The 27,570-nt window shown below is 31.2% G+C and overlaps 1 protein-coding gene across 1 annotated transcript; it reads left to right on the top strand.

The window, feature by feature from the left end:
• The first annotated feature begins 125 nt into the window (after positions 1-125).
• On the top strand, positions 126-27,570 carry LOC148619561 (poly(ADP-ribose) glycohydrolase-like). The gene is made up of 20 exons (XM_088579620.1): positions 126-215; positions 6,622-6,712; positions 7,038-7,119; positions 8,057-8,157; positions 9,050-9,119; positions 9,683-9,785; positions 10,353-10,451; positions 12,039-12,158; positions 14,775-14,858; positions 15,556-15,630; positions 16,157-16,249; positions 17,161-17,321; positions 17,872-17,954; positions 18,836-18,978; positions 19,314-19,461; positions 20,064-20,145; positions 20,591-20,699; positions 23,511-23,619; positions 24,338-24,469; positions 26,073-27,570. Exons 2-20 carry the CDS (start codon positions 6,640-6,642, stop codon positions 26,330-26,332), a joined length of 2,127 nt encoding a protein of 708 aa, XP_088435746.1. The 5' UTR covers positions 126-215; positions 6,622-6,639; the 3' UTR covers positions 26,333-27,570.

Raw genomic sequence — 27,570 nt, 5'->3', positions numbered from 1 at the left:
TGAAATATGAAAATAAAACATAACTTTTGTTGACGTTTTGATCATTCTTCGAAATGATTCCATTCTATTATATTTTCAGATATTATTATTGAGGTATTTATTCATCTTTTAAATTGTTGGGTGAACATCACCTTAGTTTCTGTTTGCTTAATATACTTCCGGTTTTGATTTCCCCTGAAGAAACCCTCTTTCAAAAGGAAGAAAATTTCTAATGTGTATGGTTTTTGTTTAAGTGTTTCCTTATAGTATATAGTGTAGTGAGATATATAGTACATGATCTTGAATAAGAGTCAATGTGCATTAATGACTTTTTCCTGCAAGCTAACTGTAACAATCCAGACCAGAAAAGTCCTATTTTTTTATAGTACTCGAATTCACCTCAGCCTGTTTGCAGTTTTTTTTATAATCATTAATGCATATTCAACTCTCTAGATGCTATCTCGCTGCGATTTGTATAAATAAAGGGCAAAAACAAAATTACTGAACTGATAAACTCTTAGGCAATACAACAGGAATATTCAAGCAGGAAAGTCTACTTAACAAATTGCCTCCACTGGGTCCAGGGGCAGGGACATACCTTTGCAATAGGGTTTGTAAGTTTTGTTCTAGGTTCAGGTTTCCTTCCAGAAGTTTAGATGTAGAACGTATTGAAATCCGAAGGCCGGTCTGCATTTTATTGTTCACTTCCAGGAAATGAAAACGCTGTATCACTATGCAAAATCTTCTATTTCTATGCTTTTTTGAACATTTTTACTCAGTAGAGCCAGATATTTGTCATTTTTTATCAGTATTTTTTCACAAAAATATATTTTGCTTTTAACATTGAACTCAAGATATATTAATGACGAATCTCTAAGCATTTGAATGGTAGGTGAGGACCCATTCTCATGAAATCACAGAGTCAGGTGACGAGACTTACATACCATATTTTTCGGACTATAAAGCCATACTTTTTTCAGCATAGTATTGACTTCCTCTTATCGTCCTCTTCAACTTTTATAAGATTTTTCAAGAAAATTTTTTTTATCTACAATGTATTTCATTAGATTCATTTTTTTTTCATTCTAAATTTTGGGTAAACTGCAATCAACGATAGCAGTCTCTCAAACAGTCAAACAAGCAGGTCGAACTCTGAAGATTATTGATCAGTACCACTATCCTTTATGATTGAATATGACAATGTTAATAAAAACTTTAAAACAGTGAAAATATATAAACAAACTCTAGAAGAGACACTAACAAAACTTTTTTACTGGTAAGTCATTATCAAGTGTTCCGTAGTTATTGGTTCTTAAATAAGCAAATTTATACCCATTTATGGTATGTTTTAACACATTCCCACATGGCTCAAATTATGATCAGTTAAAAGTGTTATCTAAATGGCTAAATGCCACCAAATTTAAAGGTAACAATTTTTTTCATGGTACATGTATTTCCAAATACCAGATTATAATACTGATTATTAAATGCCACCAAATCAAAACAGTACTTGCAGAAGATATGAACAATATGAACAAGTAAAAATGAATGGAACTAAATACAATTAGAATACAAGTTTAATAAAGAACATACCAACTTCAAAATAAGTCTTGAACTTTGCAGGGAAGATGTGTCGAGGTCAAGATGAAACTAATAAGATACAAATAAAGAAAACAGACAATAGAATATTACTCAATAAGATTTGAATATGTGAAATAAAACTTTTTCAGGCAGCACTTGGGATATATTTTTTTGTAACGTTGGTCTAAAAGTGTATATTTAAGGCAATGATTGCCCATCAAGAAATCATTATTTTGGTACTAATATGACTGAAAAGTAATGCATAGTACTAATGGTTAAATATACAGAAGCTAATCTCCATATTTAGGATTATTAATGGAGAGAACATCGTCGATATATCAATATGTAAAATTAACTGATCTACCTTCTTATTTTTCACAAGCCCTGTGCAGGTCCCGGTGTCAAATAGGCCTGCAGCAGCACTAAGCTTGTCGGTGATTAAATAGTGCTCAGGAACCTAGCCGGGGGCTAGGCGCTCGGCCCTCAGAGCAACTGGGATGTGTGTTTCACATGGTGGTATGGGGTACCCCTGGCTTATTACATGCAGGGGTTGTCAGGCCATAATACGGAAAACCTGACTGCAAACCATAGTGGTGCACTGTGTTGGGAAAGGTGCCTTGTTCCTTGCACGTTAAAGAACCCAGCTGTGGTATTTAATAGGAGTAGGAACCTTTGCGCTCTGCCACAGGAGGCTAAATTGCCCGACCCTACCCATCCCCCCTTTTCCTAGTGGCAATCGAGATTTGTTGACCCTATTATCCTTGTGTCCCATCCCTTGTTTCATTTCATCATCATTCATGTTCATTTTATCATCCATTTCATGTTCATCGCCTGAATGCTGCTTAAGCATTAAACCCAAACAATCAATCAATTAATCAATCATAACTTTCACAATATTTTGAAGAAACTCCTGTTCATATAAAAAAGAAACATTGGCTTGGAGAGGAACACAATAAGTGCCCATCAGCACGCCATTAATTTGTTGAAAAGTTATAAGTATGTTCTGAAAGAGAAACACTAGCATACTGATCACCTATTGTTTGGTATAGCAGCTTTTGTCTTTTTGTTCTATTGTGGTAAAATATGTAGAATTGTAGTCTAAAACAGCAAATTTGTACAAATTACCATTCTTGCAGTAAATTTTCTTTTAGATAGGTTTTCAATTTATCGTGGGGTATGGTAGTATATGATGTTGAAAAGTCAAACGTTTTAATTGAATTAACTTCAGCAAAGAAGCGAGATTTAAAATATCTTTAGAGTTTTTGAGAATCTACATTCATGTATGATTAATACCACTAATGAAGTAAGAAGTTTCATGGTATTCTTCTTGTCCCTCCTTACTGTGAACAAAATCTTGGTATAAAGACAACTCTTTTGTTGAACAAGTAGATGATCGTACTTTGTGCCTTTGATTGTATAGAAATTATGTCAGTGACTTTTGTAGCTCCCTCTAGTAATTCAGATACAGTTGTATATATTTATGCTGCATGTACATGTATGTTGGATTTCTCAGTTGTTCATTTTCCATCTGTTAAAGTCCTTAAGTGATAGATGTAATTTTTTTTTTTTTTTTTCAACAAAAATTTACAATTATGCATTGATGGTAGTCCATTGTATTACCACTACATTCAGCTCAATTATTGATTTGATTATATTTTTTTGTTCAACCTTTCTATTTGGAGTCAAACTTGTCTTTCTTGCTGTTTGTTATGCATTCCTTTTTAGCTCGCCTGGATGTAGGTCATGTGAGCTATTGCCATCACCAGTGTTCTAGGATTCTTCAGAAATTGAGGTTTCCTCTGGAAAAATCCATATAAAATCAACTATCCTACTATCAACGACTGCTTTCATAACAAAACAAATCCTTTCATCATATGAAATTTTCAACTTGCCACAGGAAAGTGTAACTAAGTACCTATCTTTCCCTGACCCAAATTTCACTTGCTCCAGGTAATGGGAAATAGGAGTCTTAGAACACTGGATCATCACTTGGCATCCTTCTTCGTCGTCAACAATTTCTTCAAACATCTCCTCTGAAACTACTGAATAGATTTGCACGAAACTTATAATATAATGACTGTTCCTTAAAGTATCCTGCACAAAATGACTGCCGTAAGGTTTAGCCAAATTCTGACTGGGTTAAAGTATTCAACATGGTGATATCTATCTATGGTCAAATTTTGGTGAAAATTTGTTGAACCATATTGGAGTTATTGCCCTTTTTGAACGTTTTTTTTGCTGTTTTTGATATTATTACTTTTAAAAATCTTCTCCTCAGAAACTGCTATACAGAATTCAATAAAAGTTGGTATATTTATTTTTTTAGGGTATCCTTAACAAAATGACAGTTTGGATGGCCACTGTTACTAAAAATAGAACATAGGGGTCAGACAGCAGATTTTTGCATATATCTCCAAAATAGTTAGGTTTAGCCAAATTCTGACATTCAGCATGATTAGATCTATCTGTGGTCAAAACTTGGTGAAAATCTGTTGACCCATGTTGGAGTTATTGGCCTTTTTTTGGATGTTTTTTGCTATTTTTGAAGTTATTACTTTAAAAAATCTTCTCCTCAGAAACTACTGTACAAAATTGAATGAAAGTTAATTTTTTGTTTTTAGGGTATCCTTAGCAAAATGACTTTTGATCAGATGAAAAACATTGCCGCCTTTACTGAAAATAGAACATAGGGGTCGTACAGTAGTTTTTAGCATACATCTCCGAAACTGTTAGGTTTGGCCAATATCTTTCAATTGCTGAAATATCCTTATTATAAGGCCTACAAAAGTCTCCAAGGATCAAAGTTGTCAGACGACTCCATGTAAGGAATGATCTTCATGATAAATCCTTCCAAAGTCTTCATGGAGTCAAAATTGTTGGACAACTTCTTGTTAGAGTTATTGCCCTTAAAAGGCAAAAATTTAACCAGGTGAGCCATTCAGGCTCCTGGGAGCCTCTTGTTTAACTCTCCTGGCTAAAAGACCATGTCAGCTATTGCCATCGTTACGTGTCTGTCGTCATCATCAATAAACTTTTTCAAAGGTCTTCTCCTCTGAGACTGTCCTGTGCCGAATTTTTATAAAGATCTGTTGCTCAATGTTGGAGTTACTGCACTTGAAGAGAAAAAATGAAAATTGCAGATTTATTTTATAATATGAAAACCAGGTGGATAACTAAGATGCTCTGTATCGATTAAATGATTCTTGTGACAATAGTACGGTAAGGACAAGAGTCCAGCTTTAGAAAGCTATAAGGGCTACATTATTACATATTTTTGACCAGGTGAGTGATTAAGGACCCCAAGGACTCTGTTTTTTTTTTCAAATCCGAACATCAGTCCCTATGTTACATATACTTTATCAAAAAGAATTTTATTATTTGTTATGAGAAATCCTATTGTTTTTCTGCCATTTTGTTTCCAAGTGTAATTTTTGTAATTTTTTTTTCAAATAAGCAAATGTTTAACAAGGTGAGCGATTCAGGCCCTCTTGAGCCTCTAGTTTTGTAATGCTCCTACCGAATAAATTTGTTTTTGGTATATAGCCTTATTATGAATAGTTATAGATTAAGTTCCACTTTGGTTATGGTTGATTGATTTTTTCATAATGCTTTTACCAATTGATTTTATCCTTTGTATGTAGTCTTACTTTGAGAAGTAACAAATTAAGTTTGACTCTGGTTATGGTAGAATGTTTTTACAGAAGTTATGGCCCTTGGACTTTGAAAATTTCAGTGAATTTAAAGTTTGAAATGTATCTTTTTACGGGAGGACATTGGAACGCTGTCCTTTTATTATTTCAAATTTGAATGGCACAGACATTATTTGATGCAGAGTACACATGTACATGATGGTTTAAAAAATGTGTTTCATGAAATTTTGAAGTATTTCTTAATGATTTATTATTTGTGAGTATGATTATACCTTGAGCTACCAAGGATCAAACCCTAAACCTCTTAGTTCTCACTAACCACTTCCCCGTCTAATGGCCACCCCCTTATGTAGTACCAAAAACACACTGAACCTAGACCTATGCATTTTAAGTGCATTATTTGTGTGTATTCTCTAGTCAAAATAAAGCTGAGAATCTGTACTTTAAAACCATATATGTAATTTACCACAAAAGTATATGAATATTGTTTACATGTGTGAGTAATTTGCCTCCATGCTGACAGTTAGGAGAAAAGGTAAAAATGTAGATTTTCAGTATTATTTATTAAAGTAAATTTTGTGAAGAATTACTACAATCATCGTATCATTAGCATAATGAATTTGAAAGCCTTATTTTCACAACTTCGTAATGGTATGCAACCTTAAGATGTCATTTGTCCTGGGAATTCACAGTGAAACTTTGAAATTTACTTGTTTAACATGTAAAGTAATGGACACGTTAAAGTGATTAGTGAGAACTTAATAATAACAGGCCAGTGATAAACTGGTTTATTTTAAGAATTCATCTTCAAGCCAAGTTGATTTTCTGGCTATTTTAATCAATACCAGGTAACCACATGTACTACAAATATACAATACATGTAGGCAATCATGCCAATCATTGTTATTTACTGGTATAACTTTTTTAACCAGATGTATTTATATCGAAACACGATGTACATGTATGTTAACAAAATGCCAAAAATAGTAATTCCTGGTGATTTTTAACCCCTAAATTAATCTCTGAATGTAAGTGACATAATAGTGGATAGTTTTTCAAGGGGAAAAAACAAATGTATATTGAGTATGAACTGACATTTTTCGTATCAATGATGAGCTTCCATCACATGTTTTTATTCTTCAATGAACTATTGATACTAAATAGTAATAGAAATATCAGGTTATGAACTATCAGGGTTAGTACTGATGGTAAAGGTGATTCATCACATATTACCTGTTCTCTTTCAAGATTATGTTATTTATTTAACTTGGTAGTACAAAGTTGTAGTTCAAATGTCCTAATTTTTCACTCTGCATGGTTCTTATAGTTCAGATGTTTCCCATTTTGTGTTTTTTTACAAATAAATCAGAAATATATCCATTTCAATTTATCACTGTTTTTTTTACTGTAGGGAGAGGCTGCATATATAATGAGTGAACCTCCATTGAAGAAAAAAAGAACACTTTTAGATTTTTTCTCAAGGAAATCAAAGTCTAAGAATGGTAAATATGTTTTAGTGAAAAAAATGATAAGTCAATTTAATACAGTTATCATAAGATAATGATGAATAGACTGTATTTTATTGTTTGCTCACTGTTTGTTTTTCAGGTTTTGTCCATAAGCATTTCTAACAATTTAAAATAAAAATTTTGTTTCTATATATATATTGAAATCACAAAAATGGACTTGATTATATTTCTTAGCTTTCTTGTAATCACCTAATGTTTTGTTTGCATCTATAGTATAATTCAAATGTCTATTTTTTTCACTCTGCATATTCCTTATAATTCAGGTGTTTCTCTTTTTTTGTGTTTTTTTTTCCCACAGATAAATCAGTAAGGAATACAGACAAGGATCCTGAAGTTATAGAAATTGACATGGCTGAATCTGCTTCAGGAAAAACTTCCAAGTAAATAGTCTTCTGGCACAGTGTTTCTTTTTCTTAAAATATATCAGACTGTTGTTATCACTTAAGCTAAGCTGCAACAATTGAATTTTTTGTTCATCTTGTCTTTGTTCGAAAGGTTGTGATTTTTAATTGTTTAATTGAAGTTTCCTCTTTCCTGTTACATTGATAGAAAGCATTATACATGTATTTAGAGCAGATTTCAAAACAGTTGTAGTTTTGTCACAAACTTCCATGTTAGGTCAAGCATAAAATCCTCATAGGTTAAGTAAATGAGGTTTTTTAGGTCTATATAAATTTATAATTTTGTTTTACCCAACTCCATTGGAGGGGTTGATATACTTTTTCACCTGTGTCTGTAATTCTGTCATTCAGTCAATCAGTAACACATTTTTTTGAAACAACTTTCTCAGCTTCTGTAATTCACAGGTTGTTGGTATTTTATACAAATCTTAATATGGGTATACTGAATTGTGAAATGCATTTTCCTACTCATATGACATCTACTTCCTTTTTGCCAACAAAAAAAAAATTGAAGTCATAATAAACAAAATTTTTGTCATATTTTTCTTGGTTACTATTAATCACAGGTTGCTGACATATTGTACTAAGCTTTTTACAGGGATGTTGTATTATGAGTTATGTTTTCATTCTGATATGGCATCTACTTCCCGTTTGGTGAAAAAACATTAATTTTCCTCGTGAACGAAAGCAGGGATATAACTAGGATATTTGTATCAATATCATCATATTCTTTAAAACAATTTTTTGATACTGTGTGAATAAACAGTCACAAAAAAAACCAAAGACAGATAATTCAAGATTTTGGTGTAATGGGACTCTTTATACTCGGAACTGAGCTTAAAAGGTTACTTCACAGTGAACAACAAGGTTTTTGATAACATCTATAATTTTATTTTCATCCTTTTTTTTTGTTAAGGTCATCAGATAATCCTGTTACCAAAGTATTTAATGATGGTTCTACAGCTGGATTTGGGGCCTCATTTGATGGCAATTTTGATGTTGAAATAGAAGAAAAATGTATGTAGAATTATAGCTGTACATAAAACTACAAATTGGTTATTTTACTCATCTGTAGTGTAAAATATAAGAAGTGTATGACACACAGTCTTTTATTGATATTCTGCACACAAGCAAGATCAATTAATATAAATTGAACCTGATTTCTAATGCATACTAAAATTAGGATAATACTATACATTATATCAGCTTATTTGTACTTAAGAATGTTTCTTTGACCATTTATTAGCCTTAGAATACATGATAAAAGACACTTAATTAAATGGGACTTTTGCTTGAAAGATTTAAATATTTGAAAATTGATATAAATGACACTGTGCTCGTCCATAAGTTTAGGGATAATTTATGTAGTTAAAGTACAAAGACTGACACAAAAAAGGAAAATAAGATATAAAATGCTATAGAAGGTAAGATGATCTCCTTTGAATTATCAGTAGTAATATCTGCTTGTATGTATGAACATAGATTTATATTTCTAAGGGTGTAAAGGTTACCCAGTAATTAACATTTCCCTCTATTATTAACCCTCTTTTCAATGTGCATAGATGGTACACACATTCTTCCTTAATGACTTAATAAAAAAAATTCCTTATTACTGGGATAAACCTGTGTGTATTTTACAACCCTAAGACAAAGGTGTTGCTGCACCTTGTTAGGATAGATTATGTCTATAGATAAGATATTTTTATATTGGCCTGGTAACAATGTTATATTGCAAGGGCAGTTTTGGCTGTATTAAAGACAATACTTGTGCTATTGAGTTAATGAATGATATTCTAAAATATTTTTAGGGAACAGAAATATGCTTTATATCATCTTGTCAGAATTATATATGTTATAGGTTTTGGGTAACTAAACTTGACTACTAAATCTTCATCCTGAATTTTTTTAGTAAATAAAACAAAGGCCTTGGCAAGTTCTTCAACTGTAAAATATGATGAAACACTGGAATATAACATAGAGTAAGTAATCTTCAGTAATTTGGTTGTTGGTTCTTCTGAATACTTGATTACCAGGATGATATCATACTCCAACTCTGCAATATAATACCATACTGCAGTCACCTTGTTTTATGATGGAATTGAAGTGGAAGAAGGAGAAAGGATAACCTAATATGGTCTGTTATTTTTTACTGTTTATTAATTAATATTTAAGTCAAGAACAAAAGACATGTTTTAGGAAATGAAGTTTTAATTGCAGCACTTTCCAAAGGATTTTATATATGTTTAGAATTTTTTTTAAAACAAATGACTTTGGCAGCTTTCTCCTCAGTCATTGTGTTTTTGAACATGCTAAAAAAAAGCTATGTTTCCATTCTCTAGAAACTTGTTAAACATTTCTTTAAGTTATTTTATTTTTTCATAAGCTTTGCATATAAAATGAAGAATACTTAATCCACCTTAATATCATTTCAGAAGTTGTAGGGTTAGACCTGGGAAACTATTTTTAGACTGTCCTTGAATGGTTGAAGGAAAATATAAATATGTAGAAATGAATCATATTTATTTAACATTTCATGTTGTAGCTCTGACTTCATGGATTCCCAGGGCTCACAAGATGGAGATAGTGTTAAACCAGATGTTCCATGTAAAAAACCAAGTCAAAGGAAGGCTAATTCTGATTGGAAGGTATGCAATGTTTATCCCAACAATCAAAAAAGAATGATATGAATTTAAGCTTGCTGTGAAGTACTGAATTATTAATATCTGTCAGAATTTTTGACAGTCTTACAAGGTATTAGTGTATATATGTCGGGTTCTGAATTAGTTTTAACTTATGACTTTATAGGCTATTTTCATTTCATTTGTTTTTCATAAACACTTTGAATCAAGTCTATCCTTCATTAAGGCCATTTCTTTGACTGTTGTACTCTATTGGATTATCTATATTATTGGATGTTAGTTAAAAATTTTCAAATGATTATTTACCTGTAATAATACATTTAAAAGTGAGCTTGGCTTGCATATTAAAGATAAAACTTGATGCATTACAGATTGGTAACCAAGTGTGGATAAAAACTTTCAGCTTTTTGTTACTTGACAAAGTTTTCAGTCACTTCTTCGTGTACTTATTTTTAAAAGGGCATCATTATTTGGAAGTCACCCTCAAAGCATGACATCCCTTAAGGTTTGTAGTTTTGAAAAATGGTGCAAATACTTGCATTTTTAATTTTTTGACATTTTTTTTTCTTACAGGGCAAGCCTCTGAATCAGTTAAACAAGTACCCAGATTGTATGGAAGGGCTTCCGTCATTACATTCTACAGAAAACCATACAGTACTTATAAAAGTGCCAGTAAGATATTATTAGTGAGATTTAACACAGGATTATATATATATATATTGTTACCTATGTTTCTATTATTTGGTTAATTTGATTCAGAAATAATGCAGTAATTCTAGGCTCTATTTTAATATTGGTTGGGCCTACATTTGTATCTGCATTTTGTTTTTTTTTGTTTTGTTTTTTTTATGTTGAGTGATAAATATTCACAAATGTAGTGCCTACCCAAGTTGGAGTAAGCATAGATCTTTGGGCATTCAGGGCTAATTTTGATACTAATTTTTTATAAATAGGGTTTTGTTCCAGATATTGTTTAAAAACACTGTAAATTTACTGTCATGTTGAAAACACAATAGAAGAAGAATGATAGACAGTTGAACATGGTTAAATCGAAGTTGAAGGGGACAGGCAAAAATATTCAATTTGTCCTAGGTTCAAGTCATTCGAGGTCAAGTATTACCTGGAAATAGTTTGGTTGATGATTGTTTCTTCATTTAAATCATTTATTTTGCTTGTACATATACTTCACTTAACAGGATACTTCCTGATGTCTGCATTTCTATATCGGAAGATATTTTTTGTGTGTTGTATATCATGTTTTAAATACTGAACGACACCTAGTGTTTTAGGGAAATTTCCTTTTAATTCTTTCTGCATCCAAAAAACGTCACGTGTACACAACATGCTGCTTTGAATGACGCACAATCAGAAGCTTGGTCAAATTATGTGCTCCACATTACTATGATAAAATTTCAGATTCACTAGCAAAACGAATATTGTCATTGAAATACACTTACAGTTGTCTGTTTGATGTTTAATTAAATGTTCAGATAAAATTACAATTCATCCTTACATTTTTATTATTATCAAAATATCCAATATCACTGTTAGTATAAATTCTGACATATAATTAATAGAATTCATTTCTTTTCAATGCACACACTATTTTAGATTAATTAAATACACAAATCAAGCATGAAGAGTGTTAACAAATAATTTCAAAAGCCACTCTAATGGTTGTAAAAACACTTTGATCGTGATTTGTAATAAAGCAATTAGATTTCAAACTAATTAGTTGACTTCAAGACATCATGGTTAATCAACTACAAAGTCCTATCGAGGGGACTGAAAACCTTGAGTTATCCAAGATTTGGGTTTATCTGAGTTTGAGTCATCTGAGGTAAAATTGTATTGTAGTAAGGGCAGTTTTGCTGGGACTTTGAAATAAATTTGAATTATCCAAGATTTCGACTCTTCCGAGTTCATCACATCAAGGTTTGACTGTTTTGTGTTGTAAAAGATATAGGAAGGCTGCAAAATTTACTGTAATTATTTTTTGGTAGCATTTCTCATTAACCAAGTATTGAAAAATCATATTTTATCAGTGGATAAGAGTTTTTTTAGGAAACTTTCTGTTACATACTATTTAAAATGTAGTTGTCTCAATATGACTTTTTGCAAGTAATGAAAGACAAGAATTATACATAGTATATCTTTCTAATTACTGGTAAGTTATTTACATCAGATGAAATTACACAAAATTTTTACGTATATTTTAATTTTATCAACTTGAATAAATGTGAAATTTCATTATTGCAGTATAAGTATGACCCGAAGACTCTACCAACACCTCACCCAGCCCATTATAAAGATGGATGGGATAATGACCATGTTAAGATGCCTTGTTCTCCACAGAGTGAATATCCTTATTATGGAAAGGTAGGTTTAGGCTTCCATTGAATCATTTTTTTTTACTGTGAAAGTACCAACCAGTATATTTGTGGAGTACCAAGTTTTGTGGATTTAGTGTAGGACTCAAACCACGAAATTACAGTCCAGATGAAATACATATTTTCTGTTTATTTTTACTGTGGGAAATGTCAAACCACTAATTTAAGAATCCACTAACCAACAATTTTTCTACAATCTATGAATAATAGTACATTCAAAGTATGACCACAAAAAATTGTGGTTGTAAAATTGTATTGTCCTGTCATCCATGTCATTGTCAGTGATTTTTTTGTGTTGTGGTCAAAATAGGTTTGGAATTGAGGGCCAAAAAAAAGGACTGAAAACAAGCATTTAAGGTTAGACTTGGTTTGTTTGTGGGGAGGGGGTTATGACTTGAACTGTGTAAGAAATAGGGCCAAAATAGGTTTTTAGTTAGAACAAGGGTACGGAAATTTTGACAGCCCATGCCAGACATTTGATCAACCTTCAGCAGACGTTTGTGTCAGTCTTTTACATGCTCAGATCGAAAATAAACTTAAAAAACCATTTTTATGTAGTTATTTTAAGATAAATATTGGAAATTGTGTTATTTATTAACATACTCTGTCTTTTACAAAATATCAGAGCGAGCGAACGAGTTCGGTTTCAACCACACATGGACGTTCCAGCATGTAAACAAAACATCGTATCTCTCGGACATAGGCAAACAGCCAAAAACTTCCAAGTGATGAAAACAATGTTGATTATATTTAAAAGAAAATCACGAATACATAATGTATATTGATTTAAATGGTATGTTGACTTCTGTGTTAAAAGGATTCAATTGATGAATTAATAATTACAAACTACAACTGATTTGTAGTTTCAGTTCTATGTGCTTTTGTTACCTCTGAAAGATGGGCCGGAAAATGGTGGTCTTCTCAATCTTTTTTCTTAATTAATAAACTAATGAATGTATGAAAATTCTCCGAGGTACTTCAGTTAATTCGTATACGCAATGGGGCTGCATGTGTACCGTTAATTCAATTATGCTACTAACTAATCAGTTACAGGTAAATCACAATTGCAGGTGACTGCACATTAGGAGACTGGTAGATAGGATGTTTATACACTAATAAAACCACACATACTGTAATTTACACGGGTTGACAATTTTTTATGTACAATATTAGAAAATGGTTGTCGATCATTTATAAAATTTGTTGGTCAATGATCAGCATTTTTTACCGTTTCTGGACCCTTGGTTAGGAACTGTATGAAATTTGAATGTCATATCCATACTTGTTATAACTGCTTATGATTTGACATTTGTGGTTGTATCAAGCTGCACCTTGCAAAGGTTTTTGGATTATTGATCCTTTAGGATTAAAATACCTTATGTCGCAGGTTCACCACTGGAAATTCCCTACTATCTCTGAACACTACACAAAAATATAGTCCAAATGCAATTCCTTTTATATCATTCTATACATCTTTTATATCCAGTAAATATGTTTCTGGCAATTACTCAGCTCAACAATATTCTATAATTTTTGCAAAGAAAATTGAGATCTAGTTTTCAAATCAACTGATGATTTAAGGGACTCCGTTTTGGCCATGGAAGATATTTAGTAATAAAGATGCATTTTTTGGAATTAGTTCTTGCAGTAATGTGTCAAGAAGTATTAATGTATTGTTAAGTATGTGTTGAGCATCCATTTAACACATTAATCAGTAAAAAATCTCCATTCTATCATTAATATTTACCAAATAATGAACAGGAAATGAAGAGGAGTGATTTTAACCAAGTAAAATTGGCAGAAAAATTCAAATCAATAAAAAGTGTTTCCTTTTTTTTCCTTATGTTCATCAATGAAATTATTTTCTTAGCTGAATTTGGTTATATTTAAGTTTAATTACAGTATAGGATGAACACACTGTTAATATAGTTATTGAATGTAAATGCAAACTAACTTTTGGGCCTTTTTAAAAATTTTGAAAAAGGTGAAAGTTAACAAAATTTGTAAATGTGTGTGAAGTTGGATTCTGTTTAACTATTGATTACAGTTTATACTTCAGAAATCAATAGTATTAATTCTAAATAATATAAAAATGTAATGTATGATCAGTTTTAATTTACATCATGTATTTTTTTAAATTTTGTTCATGCTACAATTTTCGCAAGAATCAAAAACTTACAGTGCTAACAGCACTTTGATTTTGAGGAATAGTTGAAAAGAACACAATTATGTCATTAGTATTCCCTCAAATTTTATGAAAAAAAATTGTAATGCTGGAAAATTTGTAAATTTTGTGGAGTACTTTTTATTGATCAAACACATATTGTGTACATTTTACTTGAAAAAAGATTCAAACGTTAGAAGTCTTGAAGACAAATTCTTTTAAAAATTTTCTGATGATACTAATTTATATATTCATGATGTAATTAAAAAGAATAACATCAAGCATACATTATTTTGGCCATGCATTTTGGAAATAGTTTTTTATGAAATTTGATTGTACTACTTGTCTGTATTTCCAGCTTAATTTTCCAACAGTATTTCATTATAAGTAAATTTAGTCTCAAAACTGTATAAAAATTAATTTTTTTTTTTATTGTCATAGAACAATAAGCAAACAGTGAGAAAAAGATGGGAAATCATTGAAGAAGTTCTACTGAGTAAAATTCCAGGTCCTTATGAATTGGAGGTAATTAATAGTCTCCTCTGTAGACCTATAACTGCTTGACTATGAATCACTTGGCTGTCTTATAGGCCCTGCAATACAGGGTGTAAAAAAATTTCACAAGGCATGAGCACACTCATTACAAATTCATGACGCTGTTTCTATTGTACTGTACTAATTTGCATTCAGTGGCAGGGTTTAGTATTGACTCTGACAAGGGCGTAGAAGTAGTGAAATAGCAAATATGCCCTCTATGCAGGAGATTTATCAGTCAAATTCAGATTGAATATTTTGTACACTCACTGACCAGTATAAATGTAACAAAATGAAATAAATCATCTATTCTACAATTACTCTTCAACCAATAAAAGTATTTTAAAATATGTTATTTTTTTACTTAAAATTATTTCTTGCAATACTTTTGTGAAATGTTTAATGATTATAGCCCTTGCTATTGACTATAAAGTATTGTTAAGGTAGATCTAAGGTAAGGGACACAACTCTTACAAATCAGTGGAATGTTTGTATTCAGGCTCTTTAAATTAATCTCATGTAAGCATAAAAATAACTTGGATTGATTTCATTCTGTTTCAAATGAAAGCTTTAAAGGCTTTGGTGAAATTGGATATGATACAAACATATCACTGATTTCAAGATTTATGTCCCTTATCCTAGGTCTACCTTCTTAAATAGCTAAATGGGCTATGTTATTTTATTACAGGAAGCAATACTTAAGTATAACTCCAGGTACTTCGGCAAATGGACTTTTGAAACTATGAAATATTTATTTATTGAGGTAAGTTGTCTTGTCATGACGTATATGTAGTATATTTGGATAGAAAATTATCTTATTAAAATTTTATCAATGACCGTAAACTTAGAAGATATTTTAAATACTGTCAAAATGCCATTTACCTGTAATCATTAAACTTTACATTATGAAAATTAAACATTACCAAAGTTTGATTTCTTGATATCACTAAAGTTCAAATCAAATTATTATATAAAACGACAAAATTATTATTATTTTTGAATATGCAGTATAAGTGGTCCAGTATTAGCATTGGACTTTGAAAATTCCATGGAATATCACATGAACTTTTTGTGTTATCAATGATTCTATTATCACTTGTCATTGTTGAAAACAAACGCTACTAAAGCCATAGATGTATATACATCAATGCAAAACATAGTCCAGAATAAAAATTGTGTTCTGTATTAGACTATGATATGGTGGTGTATATGTTGCTTTGCCATACCTGGTTAGACATATTTTAATGGTTCAGATACATGTATCCTTGAAATTTATTTTCTTTTTATAGATGCTTGCAGAAGAAGAGAGGTACCACTTCTTTAGTGTTGTGTTACCAAAAATTGCCAAACTTGCACTCAGTTTACCTCATCTATGTACACAGGTAATTCATTAAACTTACCTCATCTATGTGCAAAGGTAATTCATTCAACTTAACTCATCTATGTACACAGCTAATTCATTCAACTTACCTCATCTATGTACACAGGTAATTCATTCAACTTGCTTCATTTATGTACTCATGTTATTCATTCAACTTACCTCATCTATGTACACAGGCAATTCATTCAACATACCTCATCTATGTACACATGTAATTAATTCAGTTTACCTCATCTATGTACACATGTAATTTATTCAGTTTACCTCATTTATGTACACAGGTAATTCCAAATATCTCATCTATATGGATGTATACATTTCATTCATTCAATTTACCTCATTATTGTACACAGGTAGTTATACCCCACACAACATGTGCAAATGTTTGTTTGTAGGGTATTGAGCTTTCAATTCCTTCAACATTTCACATTTATATACACATGTAATTTATTTTTATTACAACTGATATTGTTTTACTGGTTTTGTATACTGGTAGTCCATTTTATAATTTGCATAAAAAAAAGTTGATAGACAGGGTCAAGGGTCAACTTAAGTAAACATGGTACTACTAAATAGATTTCTGCTGGTCACATGACTTAAAGTTAAATCAGAAATGCTTGAGGTCCCAAGGAATTTTATAGTCACATGACCTAAGTAGACATTTCACATACAAAAATCTCACATGAGACATGACTACCTGGTATATAGAAACAGTACAACTAATCACAGCAAAAACTGTCTATAATTTGGTTTCCTTGGCTGTGCTCCCAATTAGAACTTTCCTAAAAGTGTTTCAGAAACACATGTTTCTATATGTTGACTTAAACACATAAGCTTTGTAAATGAGAACATTTTTTGAGTTACCAGTTACTTACAACTGTTGATATTTGAAATAATTTCCTTATCTTTCAGCCAATTCCTCTGCTGAAGAGAGGCAAAACCCGAAGCATCACACTTAGCCAACAACAAGTAGCCTGCTTATTAGCTAATGCTTTCTTCTGTACCTTTCCCAGAAGGAATGCTAGAGGAAAAAACTCAGAGTTTTACAATTATCCCTGTATTAACTTCAACAGGTGAGATTGTACCTTTGTATAAGTTGTATTCATTGTCAATTTAGTACAGAGGTTTGGTATTTTGTTTTATCAGTAATATTTGTCTATTTAATGTAGATATAAATACATTAACATTTTTATCAGCATTGTTAAAGAAAAAGACTACCTTTGCACTGAGTTGAGTCCTTATGAAAACAAAAATAAGTAACCTTTTATGGAAAATGGGCTTTTGTAAAGTGCATCAGGCTATGCATAATTCAAAATCTATGAAGTAAATCAGTCTTATTTTTACTGATAGCTTCTGATTAGCTCATGATGTCACTAAGTCAGTTTGGTACTTATACATGTACCAGTTCTTCAGATCAATATGTATACAAAGGATCTTCTGTAAATATTTTTACATTTTTGTTTTTTCTAATTACTAAATATTCAAGAAGTTTTTTGACCAGCTACAAGAACACCATTAAATTGATTTTGACATGTCATTATGAGAGTTTCTGGATGTTTAGATTTCTTTTTTGCTCATCTGATTTTTTATGAAGTTCATGCCTTGATTATCATTTTATTACAGTTTGTATGATGGCTTACCAGATTCTGTCAAATTAGAGAAGCTTAAGTGTATTGTTCATTACTTTCGTAGAGTTACAGAAAAAAGTAAGTTGAAGACTTTGATATAATAAACTTGACTATTCATCAGTAGTGAAGATCTTGTATAGATCACTTACAAATAGGTTTGTCTTTCCTTGTAGGATTAACATTTGGGAAATTATATTTTAGAATTAAACAAGAAATCAAAACTTTGACAAACATGAAAATAGTACTTTGAGCAATTGTTAACATAAGAAGAATGGATATGGTGAATATGTCATAGAGACAACAAACCCACTGGGATGAAAAATGTCAAATCAAGGCCACCCATGGGTCTTCAATGAACGAGGAAACCCTCACACCACAGGTCAGGCTGCAGCTGGCCCAAAAACAACATACACAGGCACAAAGAAATAATTGCCTCTGTATACTCCAGCAACATAAAAGTAAACTGAAGTGAAAACAAAACAAGTTTGATTCAAATCTGTCATTAATATATGTGCTTTGTTGGTTTGTTGTTTAAGCACCAGTTTGTTATGCAGTCAACTAATCCAGTTCCTTTGTTCGTCCTTTGTTTATTTCATTATTCTACTAATTGTATTACCATTTTTATGTCGATTGATTCTCAGTACAACAGTTTCTATATATATTATGCAATGTCACTTTCAAGTTTCTTTAACTGTTGGGAGAAAGTGAATGACTTTATGCTACATAATTGGATTTTCAAACTATGTCTGATATGAATACTGTTCTAGAACTTCAAAGTTCTGTCAAGCTTGTCTGTGGAGCTTGTATCACTTTAAGATAATTTCTATATGCATGTATATGATTAAAACATTTAAGGACTAAAGATGCAAGAATTAATTTCCATACTACTAAACATGGCTACATCAAATACTGACTTAAAAAAAAAACAACCTTTTTACAATTTGTTTGTTTTATTTTAGTGCCAACTGGGCTTGTCACATTCACTAGACAATGTTTAAAAGAAACTGCATTTCCTAAATGGGAAGATTTGGATACCAGACTTCTAGATTTGCATGTTTCTGCAGAAGGGACTATTGAAGATGATGGTGAAGGCCTCCTACAGGTAAAATATATTGCAAGCATTATAGTTAATCTTTTAAATATGAAACCTATTAGGAATAAAAATGATTTTAACTTTAAGGCTACAAACATGAGATAATTAATTGCTCTCTGTGAAAGATTATAATTTTTGAATATTTCAAACAGTTCCCTTTAAATTCCATTTTTCATTGGATTGAAACAAACCTAAATGCATCTATCCTATTAAGTGTTAAGATACATTTATAGTTTTTCATAATGATGTATCTATTTCCTTGGATGTCTGAGGACTTGAATTGGGGTGACCAATGTTTTTAACACTAAAAATTATGTTCAATGTTTGTACAACATGTATTGCAGGTAGATTTTGCTAACAAGTTAATAGGAGGAGGGGTACTTACTCATGGTTGTGTACAGGAAGAAATAAGATTTCTGATTTGTCCTGAAATGATTATATCTAGATTATTTACTGAAATTCTTGAGAAGAATGAGTGTCTCTTAATGAAAGGTAATTTTTTTAATGCACCAGTCATTAAATTTGCCACAACAGAATGTTAACACAGAAAAAAAATTGATGCATTCAATGCAGCTTGTAATTTTCTTTAGAGTCAACACATACATTTGTGACCATAGTGAAATCTATCTAAACATCCTGTTTTTACTTTAAAATTTGTTATGTTAAGACAAGGTTCAAAATACATTTAAATTGACTTTAAAAAGTGGCTAGTTTAGACAGGTTTTCATTTTAATCAAGGTTCAGTTTAGACAGTTTTTCAGATTATTCAGGGTTCAGTTTACACGGGTTTTCAGATTACCCAGAGTTCAGTTTAGACAGGTTTTCAGATTACTCAGGGTTCATTTTAGATAGGTTTTCAGATTACTCAGGGTTCAGTTTAGACAGGTTTTCAGATTACTCAGGGTTCAGTTTAGATAGATTTTACTGTATCTTATGTTATTTTTTATTGATTTAAAATTAAATTTTACTTCACTGGGATATAATGGAGAATTATTTTAATTTACAGATGACTTAGAAGTCAATTCAATACAGGATACATTAATTCAATATGTACATCATATGACATAGTCCTTTAATTTGTATTACCTTGACAGGTTGTGAAAGGTTTAGCTCATATGATGGGTATGCTAAAACATTTGAATGGAAAGGAAATTATGATGACTCAAAAACTCCAAGGTAATTTTGTTTTTATGAAAGGTTGTGAAAGGTTTAGCTCATATGATGGGTATGCTAAAACATTTGAATGGAAAGGAAATTATGATGACTCAAAAACTCCAAGGTAATTTTGTTTTTATGAAGGTAAAAATACATATGTCTTTAAAAATAGTGTCAAAAACTTTCCCATACCTACATGTTTTTAGTCTACGTGAGTTGTAAGGCATATTTACAAAGAAATAAGAGTGAAACTTGAATTTTGAGAGTCAAATTGTACTTGATAATGAGAAGAATTGTACAATTTCAAACAAAGGTTCCAAAATTCATGTATTTGACAGGTATTAAGTTGGCCCCAAGTTGTATAAATGTATTCTAAAGGAAAATAATTCATATCATTTTTTAATATGGACTTTGAACAAAAAGTGTTAGTGAATGATTTTAATAGCAGTTTCTGGTCATATTGCAGGGATGACTGGGGAAGAATCTGTACAGATGTGACAGCTATAGATGCTTTAGTCATACATAGTCACGAGAAACAATTCAGAAGTGATTTGTTGAAGAGAGAACTTAATAAGGTTAGTTGTTTATTTCATTCAAACAATTATTTTCAGCCTCCTTTTAACCAAAGAGGTAAACAGTTCAGCTTTCAATTAATCTGTTTGCTACAGTAGTTTTGTTTGCCTTGGTGGATTTTAATGCAACTATGACAGATTAAAGCATTACTTACTTAGAGGAAATCTGTGTATTTTGAGGTAGGTAGGTTAAGGGTAAAAGCCACAGTAATGCATATGACTGAACACTCACATCTGTAAAATTTATAGTAAAGCCATTATCTGAATTTAAATAGCATTTTTTGAGGATGTTTTTGGTTTACTCATGAAACTGTACTACAAAATAACAATTGGCTTTTACTGAAATAATAAATTGGAGTAAACATTGCTTATAAAAGCAAGCACTGTGGATTTCACCATACTTGTAATTTCATTTTGCCCTCACAAGCAGCTCCAGCATATATCATTTTTTATAAAGTTTCATAATTTGTATATTTCTGGAACAATATTGGTTGTCCATGGAAGGTGGGAATAATTTACACATAACCTATGACATGAACATATGCACATCAAAGACACAACTATTTCAAGAAAATAATGAATGCCTTTCCTATCTTAAAAAAGCTATGCTACGATTGGGATAATACAATCAAAGCTATATTTTTTCTGAGGTGGGTCCGGATTTTCTGCACTTTTTTTTTTGTAATGCACCTTCCAAATAAGTTTGTTTTTGGTGTGTAGCCTTATTATGAAGAGTTACAGATTAAGTTCAACTTTGGTTATGGTTGAATGATTTTTACAGAAGTTACAGCCTTTGGACTTAGAAAATTTCAGGGAACTTAAAGTTTTCTGCACTTTTTTTGTAATGCTTTTACCAATTGATTTTATCTTTTGTATGTAGTCTTACTATGAAAAGTTACAGATTAAGTTCGACTTTGGTTATGGTTGAATGATTTTTACAGAAGTTATGGCCCTTGGACTTTTTTTTCAGTGAATTTAAAAGTTTTCCGAACTTTTTTATGCCCCGCGACAAACTGTTGAGGGGCATATCAATTTACCCCTGTCCATCCGGATTAAACATGATCATGGCTTGTCCGACTGTCTCCATGTACAATTTTTGAACTACATCTAAAATATTTTACAGGATATTTCTACACATGATGAAGGTGTGCAGGGCCAAAGGATTTTGATTTTCGTGAAATATTACGGAAATTGGTGAAAGTTAGACTTGTTTATTTTAGTCAAAAATAGGGCTACATGTCTTGTATAGCTATCTCTTTCTGTAATTTTTGAACTACAACTAAAATATTTTTTGCAGGATGTTTCTACACATAATGATGGTGTGCAGGTCATAGGATCTTGATTTTTCGTGAAATATTATGGAAATTGGTGAAAGTTAGACTTAGTCATTTTCATATTTTCATCAGAAATATAGCTATATGGCTTGTAAGGCTATCTCTTCATCTAAAATATTTTTTGCAGGATGTTTCTACACATAATGATGGTGTGCAAGGTCATAGGATCTTGATTTTCATGAAATACTACTGAACTGGGTGATAGTTAGACTTAGTTATTTTTGTCAGAAATATATCCCAAGGAACAGTTAGTGATTTGTTATGGGGGGGGGGGGTATTAACATTTTTTATGTGTCCATTAGTAGGTCAATCGGTCCCCTTTTTATCATCACAACTAGTCTGACACTACCAAACAGAATTTCATGACACTATGTGGCCAGGATACAGTATGTAGATATGCATATATTTAGGAATTTCTGATCCCCAAATTGATCCCCAGACAATGAGTAACACAAGTCTTGGAAGGATTTCTGAATCTGCAAACCATGTCTTCATACAAAAATAAACATGTTCCTAATTTGGCAAGTATAGTGAGTGGGGGGCATCAGGAGTGTCTTACAGACGCATTTGATTTACTTAAAAAAAAAATCATTGTTAACAAATGAGGTGGGGGCTCCTGTGATAAACAGGGCTTCTGGTTTTGTAATGCTTTTACCAATTGATTTTATATTTTGTATGCAGAATGCACTTATAATGCATATATCTAGGTTCAGTGTGTTTTTGGTACTACATAGGGGGTGGCCATTTTTTGACCCAGAAATGATTAGTGAGACCTGAATGACTTTTACTGAAGTTACGGCCTTTGGACTTAGAAAACTTAAGTGAATTTAAAGTTTTCCACACTTTTTTTGTAATGCTTTTACCAATTGATTTTATCTTTTGTATGTAGTCTTACTATGAGAAGTTACAGATTAAGATCGACATTTGTTATGGTTGAATGATTTTTACAGAAGTTATGGCCCTTGGACTTAGAAAATTTCAGTGAATTTAAAGTTTGAAATGTATCTTTTTACACTTGGGATTTTTATTTCTATTGGTATATTGGGGATCCTTAAAAGAAATTAAGAAACATGGAATACTGGTAGAGCTCACAGCGTTGAAGGTTCTCACTGTTAATGATAATATTACAATACCTTTATGACTGGATAGTCCAAAGTCAAGGTAGAATAATATTAACAAGAAAAAGTTTATTGTTCAATTATTTAAATAAACTGTTTATAGGAGCTATTTGCAATTATTGCATGCATTTTATTGCAATTTTATTACTTTGAAGATGTATGCAAGTTAAAAAACTAATCTCTAGTTAAAACATCCTCACTATAGTGGAAATTAACAAAATATTATTTTGGTGATAATGATTTTATGAAATTACTGTTGTTTAAAGCAAACTTTTGTAATGAAATTATTGAGTTTATGGATGCAATAACATCATTAGGGGAAAAAACTATATGTATAGCATTCAAATTTTTCTTTATTACAGGCATACTGTGGTTTTGCAGCTCCTAATATTAAAAAGGCAGTAAACATACCTGCTGTTTGTACTGGTAACTGGGGGTGTGGTGCCTTTGGTGGAGATAAAAGATTAAAAGGTAAATGGTTTGGATTTAGGTAAATTATGCCCCTTCTCCCCCATCCATCATTTTATCCGTTTATCATTCTGTCCAAAATTTGTTCTCAATTATCTCAGCAAGTATATGTTGTAAGCAGTTTTAAGCAGGTTGTACTCGAATGTTGACTTTTTGTTTTGTGGGACTTTGTCAATTTTCATTATATTGAATGATGTCAGAAATATTTTTTGGTCTTAAAAATCTTGGCTGCCACTGACCATTTGACTTGAAGTGTAGTATGTGGCTTTGTATAGGTCAGACATACCTTGTAAGTGATTTGTGATTGCTGTATGAGTGGGAATATTCCTACCACAACACATTGAACTTAATTATATTACTGCACATTAAATGAAAGTACATGTTACTATTTAAACTAAATGTATACATGAAACTTCATTTGCAATAGAACATAGGAATGTTTTATATGGAAGGAATTTCCTGAAATTCAGCAAAAGCAAAAAAAGAAAAATGAAGTATCAATGTTCTTGTGGTACCAATATGGGTTCAGTCAACCACAATATTTAGTTCCCAATGAAAAGGAAATTAACCATTTATTTGTATGATGCAGTCATGAAATCCACAAAAGCAAGAATCTAAGGACTGATGATTTTTCCCTAAACCACAAAAATTGGTACCCACAGACAAAAATACTTTCACAGTATAAGTCTTTGGAATATTGCAATTATTTTTTTTATTTTAGCACTGATTCAGTTAATGGCAGCCTCTGCAGCTAGGAGAGATGTATGCTACTATACATTTGATGACAATCGATTAAAAGATGATATTTATCAAATACATCATTATCTCACCGTCACTAACCCATTAGGAATAGGTAAGTCTGAAATGAAAAATATCCAATGAATACTTTATCCATTAAAATAAGGTAAGTCTTCAATCAGAGAAATAGTATTCAACAAATACTGTTTAAGGTAAATGGTGAGTAATGAGTTTATAACTGTTATGGTAAATGGTGAGTAATGGGTTTATAACTGTTATGGTAAATGGTGAGTAATGGGTTTATAACTGTTATGGTAAATGGTGAGTGATGAGTTTATAACTGTTATGGTAAATGCTTAAACGCAAAGTAGATGAGAAAAAAAGCACAAAGTAAAATGTCAGTATTTGGATTGTTAAAAGGCTGAAAGTTATTGTGGTTTATTTAATTCATCTGGACATCTAAATCTTGCCAGCAGTTGAATATTGTATTTTTGGTGGAGTTGCACCTCGTGTAAATTGGCTTCTAGAATGGTGAATGTGGGTTAGGAGGGCGGAGAAAATATTTTTGTAACAATTTTCTCAGCCACTAAAAATCATATTTGGCACACAACTTCAGTATGGAATCCCATATTGTGGGATGTGATTTCAGGTTGGTTATACTTCTACTTTTTAAGGCAACTTAGCCATTTCTGTCTTTGACCCATTTTTACTATTTATAGAGTTAAGCTTTCAAGATTGTAAACATACATGTATAGTTGTTCACTGTTTGCTGAGTAAGACTCTGTTTCTCTACTTCTTACAGTACAGTATTTTATACCAATGGCGACCCCCTTGAATGACTTCACAGAGAATATTATTTATAACTATAAGAAATAGAAACAGCAAACTATCAAAGAGACCATTTCTTTTTTTCTTTTTTGCTAAATGTTCTATCATTATCATAAACTTTAAATAAATGTGAACTTTACAAGTAATCCATAAATAAATGTCTGAAATAAATATCAACGAATCAATCCAATTCTCACAAGATTACAATACTCATATGTCAGATTACATAGGAGGCTTGTATATTATAAAGTGTCAGATTATAAAGAATTCTGGAATACTCATGGTGTCAGATTACATAGGAGGTTTGTATATTATAAAGTGTCAGATTATAAAGAATTCTGGAATACTCTGGTGTCAGATTACATAGGAGGCTTGTATATTATAAAGTGTCAGATTATAAAGAATTCTGGAATACTCTGGTGTCAGATTACACAGGGTATTGGAATACTCATGTGTCAGATAATACAGGATTCTTTAAAACACTAGTTTCAGATTATATAGGATTCATGAACTCAAGTGTCATATTAATGCTGGATAAAATGACAGATGATGTAGGTCTCTGGAATATTAATATGTCAGATTATGAAGGTCTCTGGAATACTAATATGTTAGATTATGAAGGTCTCTGGAATACTAATATGTTAGATTATGAAGATCTCTGGAATACAAATATGTCAGATTATGCAGGTCACTTGATTACTCTGGTATCAGAATATATCAAATTTTGCAGTCTTGTTCTCTTAGATAATACAGGAATTTTCGATACTCAGGTGTCAGATTTTCCATTGGTATGGAATACTTAGGTGTTTGTTTATATATCGTTAAAGAATTCTCAGATTTACTGCACTGTTACTTAGATTTTTTCCCCTATTATTCTCTTTTACTTTCAGGTAACATTATGAAATTAATACAAAGGTATGAATCTGTGATACGAAAATCTTGGAGTAGATCAAAACGGTTAAATCTGTTTGAATACATAGTCAAAGTGTTTGACGGATCACTAGAAAATACAGACAGTGAGCCAGAATCTCCTTCAGCATCACAGGAAATGTCACAGGAAATGTTACACATGTATATGGACAAAGAATCTGTACCAAAACAGTCTATGAAACGACAACTTTCTGAAGATTACAAGGCAAATACGCCATAGTGTAGGATATGCTTGTATAGTTATGACATGATTCATAATATTGTACAAATTGATAGTGAAATTTAGTGCTTTAGGTAGAAGTAGTGGAAGTCAGGCTAATGTAAAAATTGACACTCTGAAGTGCAATTAGTGGAAGTCAGGCTAATGTAGTAATTGACACTCATAAGTGCAGTAGTTGAAGTAGGAATTATGTAGAAATTGACACTCTAAAATGCAGTTGTGGAAGTCAAAATAATGTAGAAATTGACACTCTGAACTGCAATTTAATTTAATTGTAGAAGATGAAATTATGGTACTGAATTCTTGATGTCTTGTATAAGCTTAGGTGACAAATATATGCACTATAATGTCAAGTTTTGTAGATAGCATATATACTTCAAAGACATTTAAAAAAAACATGACTTGATGTAGTAAATATAGCCCTGGTTTACCGTTCAATTTGAAGTATTTAAGGCAGTGTTGTCAAGTTCATTCATGATGAGTTGTATGGCAGCTTTTTTTGTTGTTTTTAGTTGTTAATTATCCAACCACAAACACCACTGTTATCCAGAGATGGGTCCGATTACTTTCAATGTAATTGATTAAATTATAATTTCCCTGTCAATTATATGATTAAATTAAATTAATGATTATTGCATTTCTGATAGTAATTGATTAAATTAATAATTACATCGGCAAGTAATCATGATTACAGTGTTATAAATGACTTGTATATGAAGTTTATTTAGATAGGAATGATACTCTATGATAAATGAGTGATTTGAGTAAATGAACATTACTGCCTGTTTCATATTTTTTTAGAATATAGTTATGTATATAATTATGTTAGAACTCTTTGAAGGATGGTGGATGTAGAATGTTTTGTTTGTTGAAACTCTACTGTCATGATAACACAGTCAATATTTAAGTAAATCCAATTGTTTTATACCTAGTTTTGCCCTGAAAATAAACATTCTTCAGTCCAATACATATATCTATATGCATTCTTATGTAAATAATTTTTTTAGTTTATATATATATTTAACATGGAAGCTGAATTTCAAAATTAAGCTATAATCCACTAATTTGATCATATTATCATAGTACACTAGATTTTGTGACATATTTCTATCAAGGAAATATTGGCCACATGCATCAACAACTTGAAAAGCTCGTTATAAAAAGACAATTTTACTCAAAATATTTAGTTTGTCAAAGCATGTGATTAATACTTGCAAATAAAAAAAAAACACCCATGA

The sequence above is a fragment of the Perna viridis genome, chromosome 4 (assembly GCF_037379345.1).
Source record: "Perna viridis isolate PV_CMFRI_1.1 ecotype Kerala chromosome 4, ASM3737934v1, whole genome shotgun sequence".
Classification (NCBI taxonomy): domain Eukaryota; kingdom Metazoa; phylum Mollusca; class Bivalvia; order Mytilida; family Mytilidae; genus Perna; species Perna viridis.
Note: the sequence above shows the minus strand (reverse complement) of the source record. Positions and strands in the feature narration are given on the sequence as shown.

Bases quoted from the DNA above. Each gene is read 5' to 3' on its own strand.
- LOC148619561 (XM_088579620.1), top strand. From the start codon at position 6,640: ATGAGTGAACCTCCATTGAAGAAAAAAAGAACACTTTTAGATTTTTTC. The intron at 9,786-10,352 runs GTATGCAATGTT...TTTTTCTTACAG, and splicing joins AGGCTAATTCTGATTGGAAG to GGCAAGCCTCTGAATCAGTT. The intron at 16,250-17,160 runs GTAATTCATTAA...CTTATCTTTCAG, and splicing joins TACCTCATCTATGTACACAG to CCAATTCCTCTGCTGAAGAG.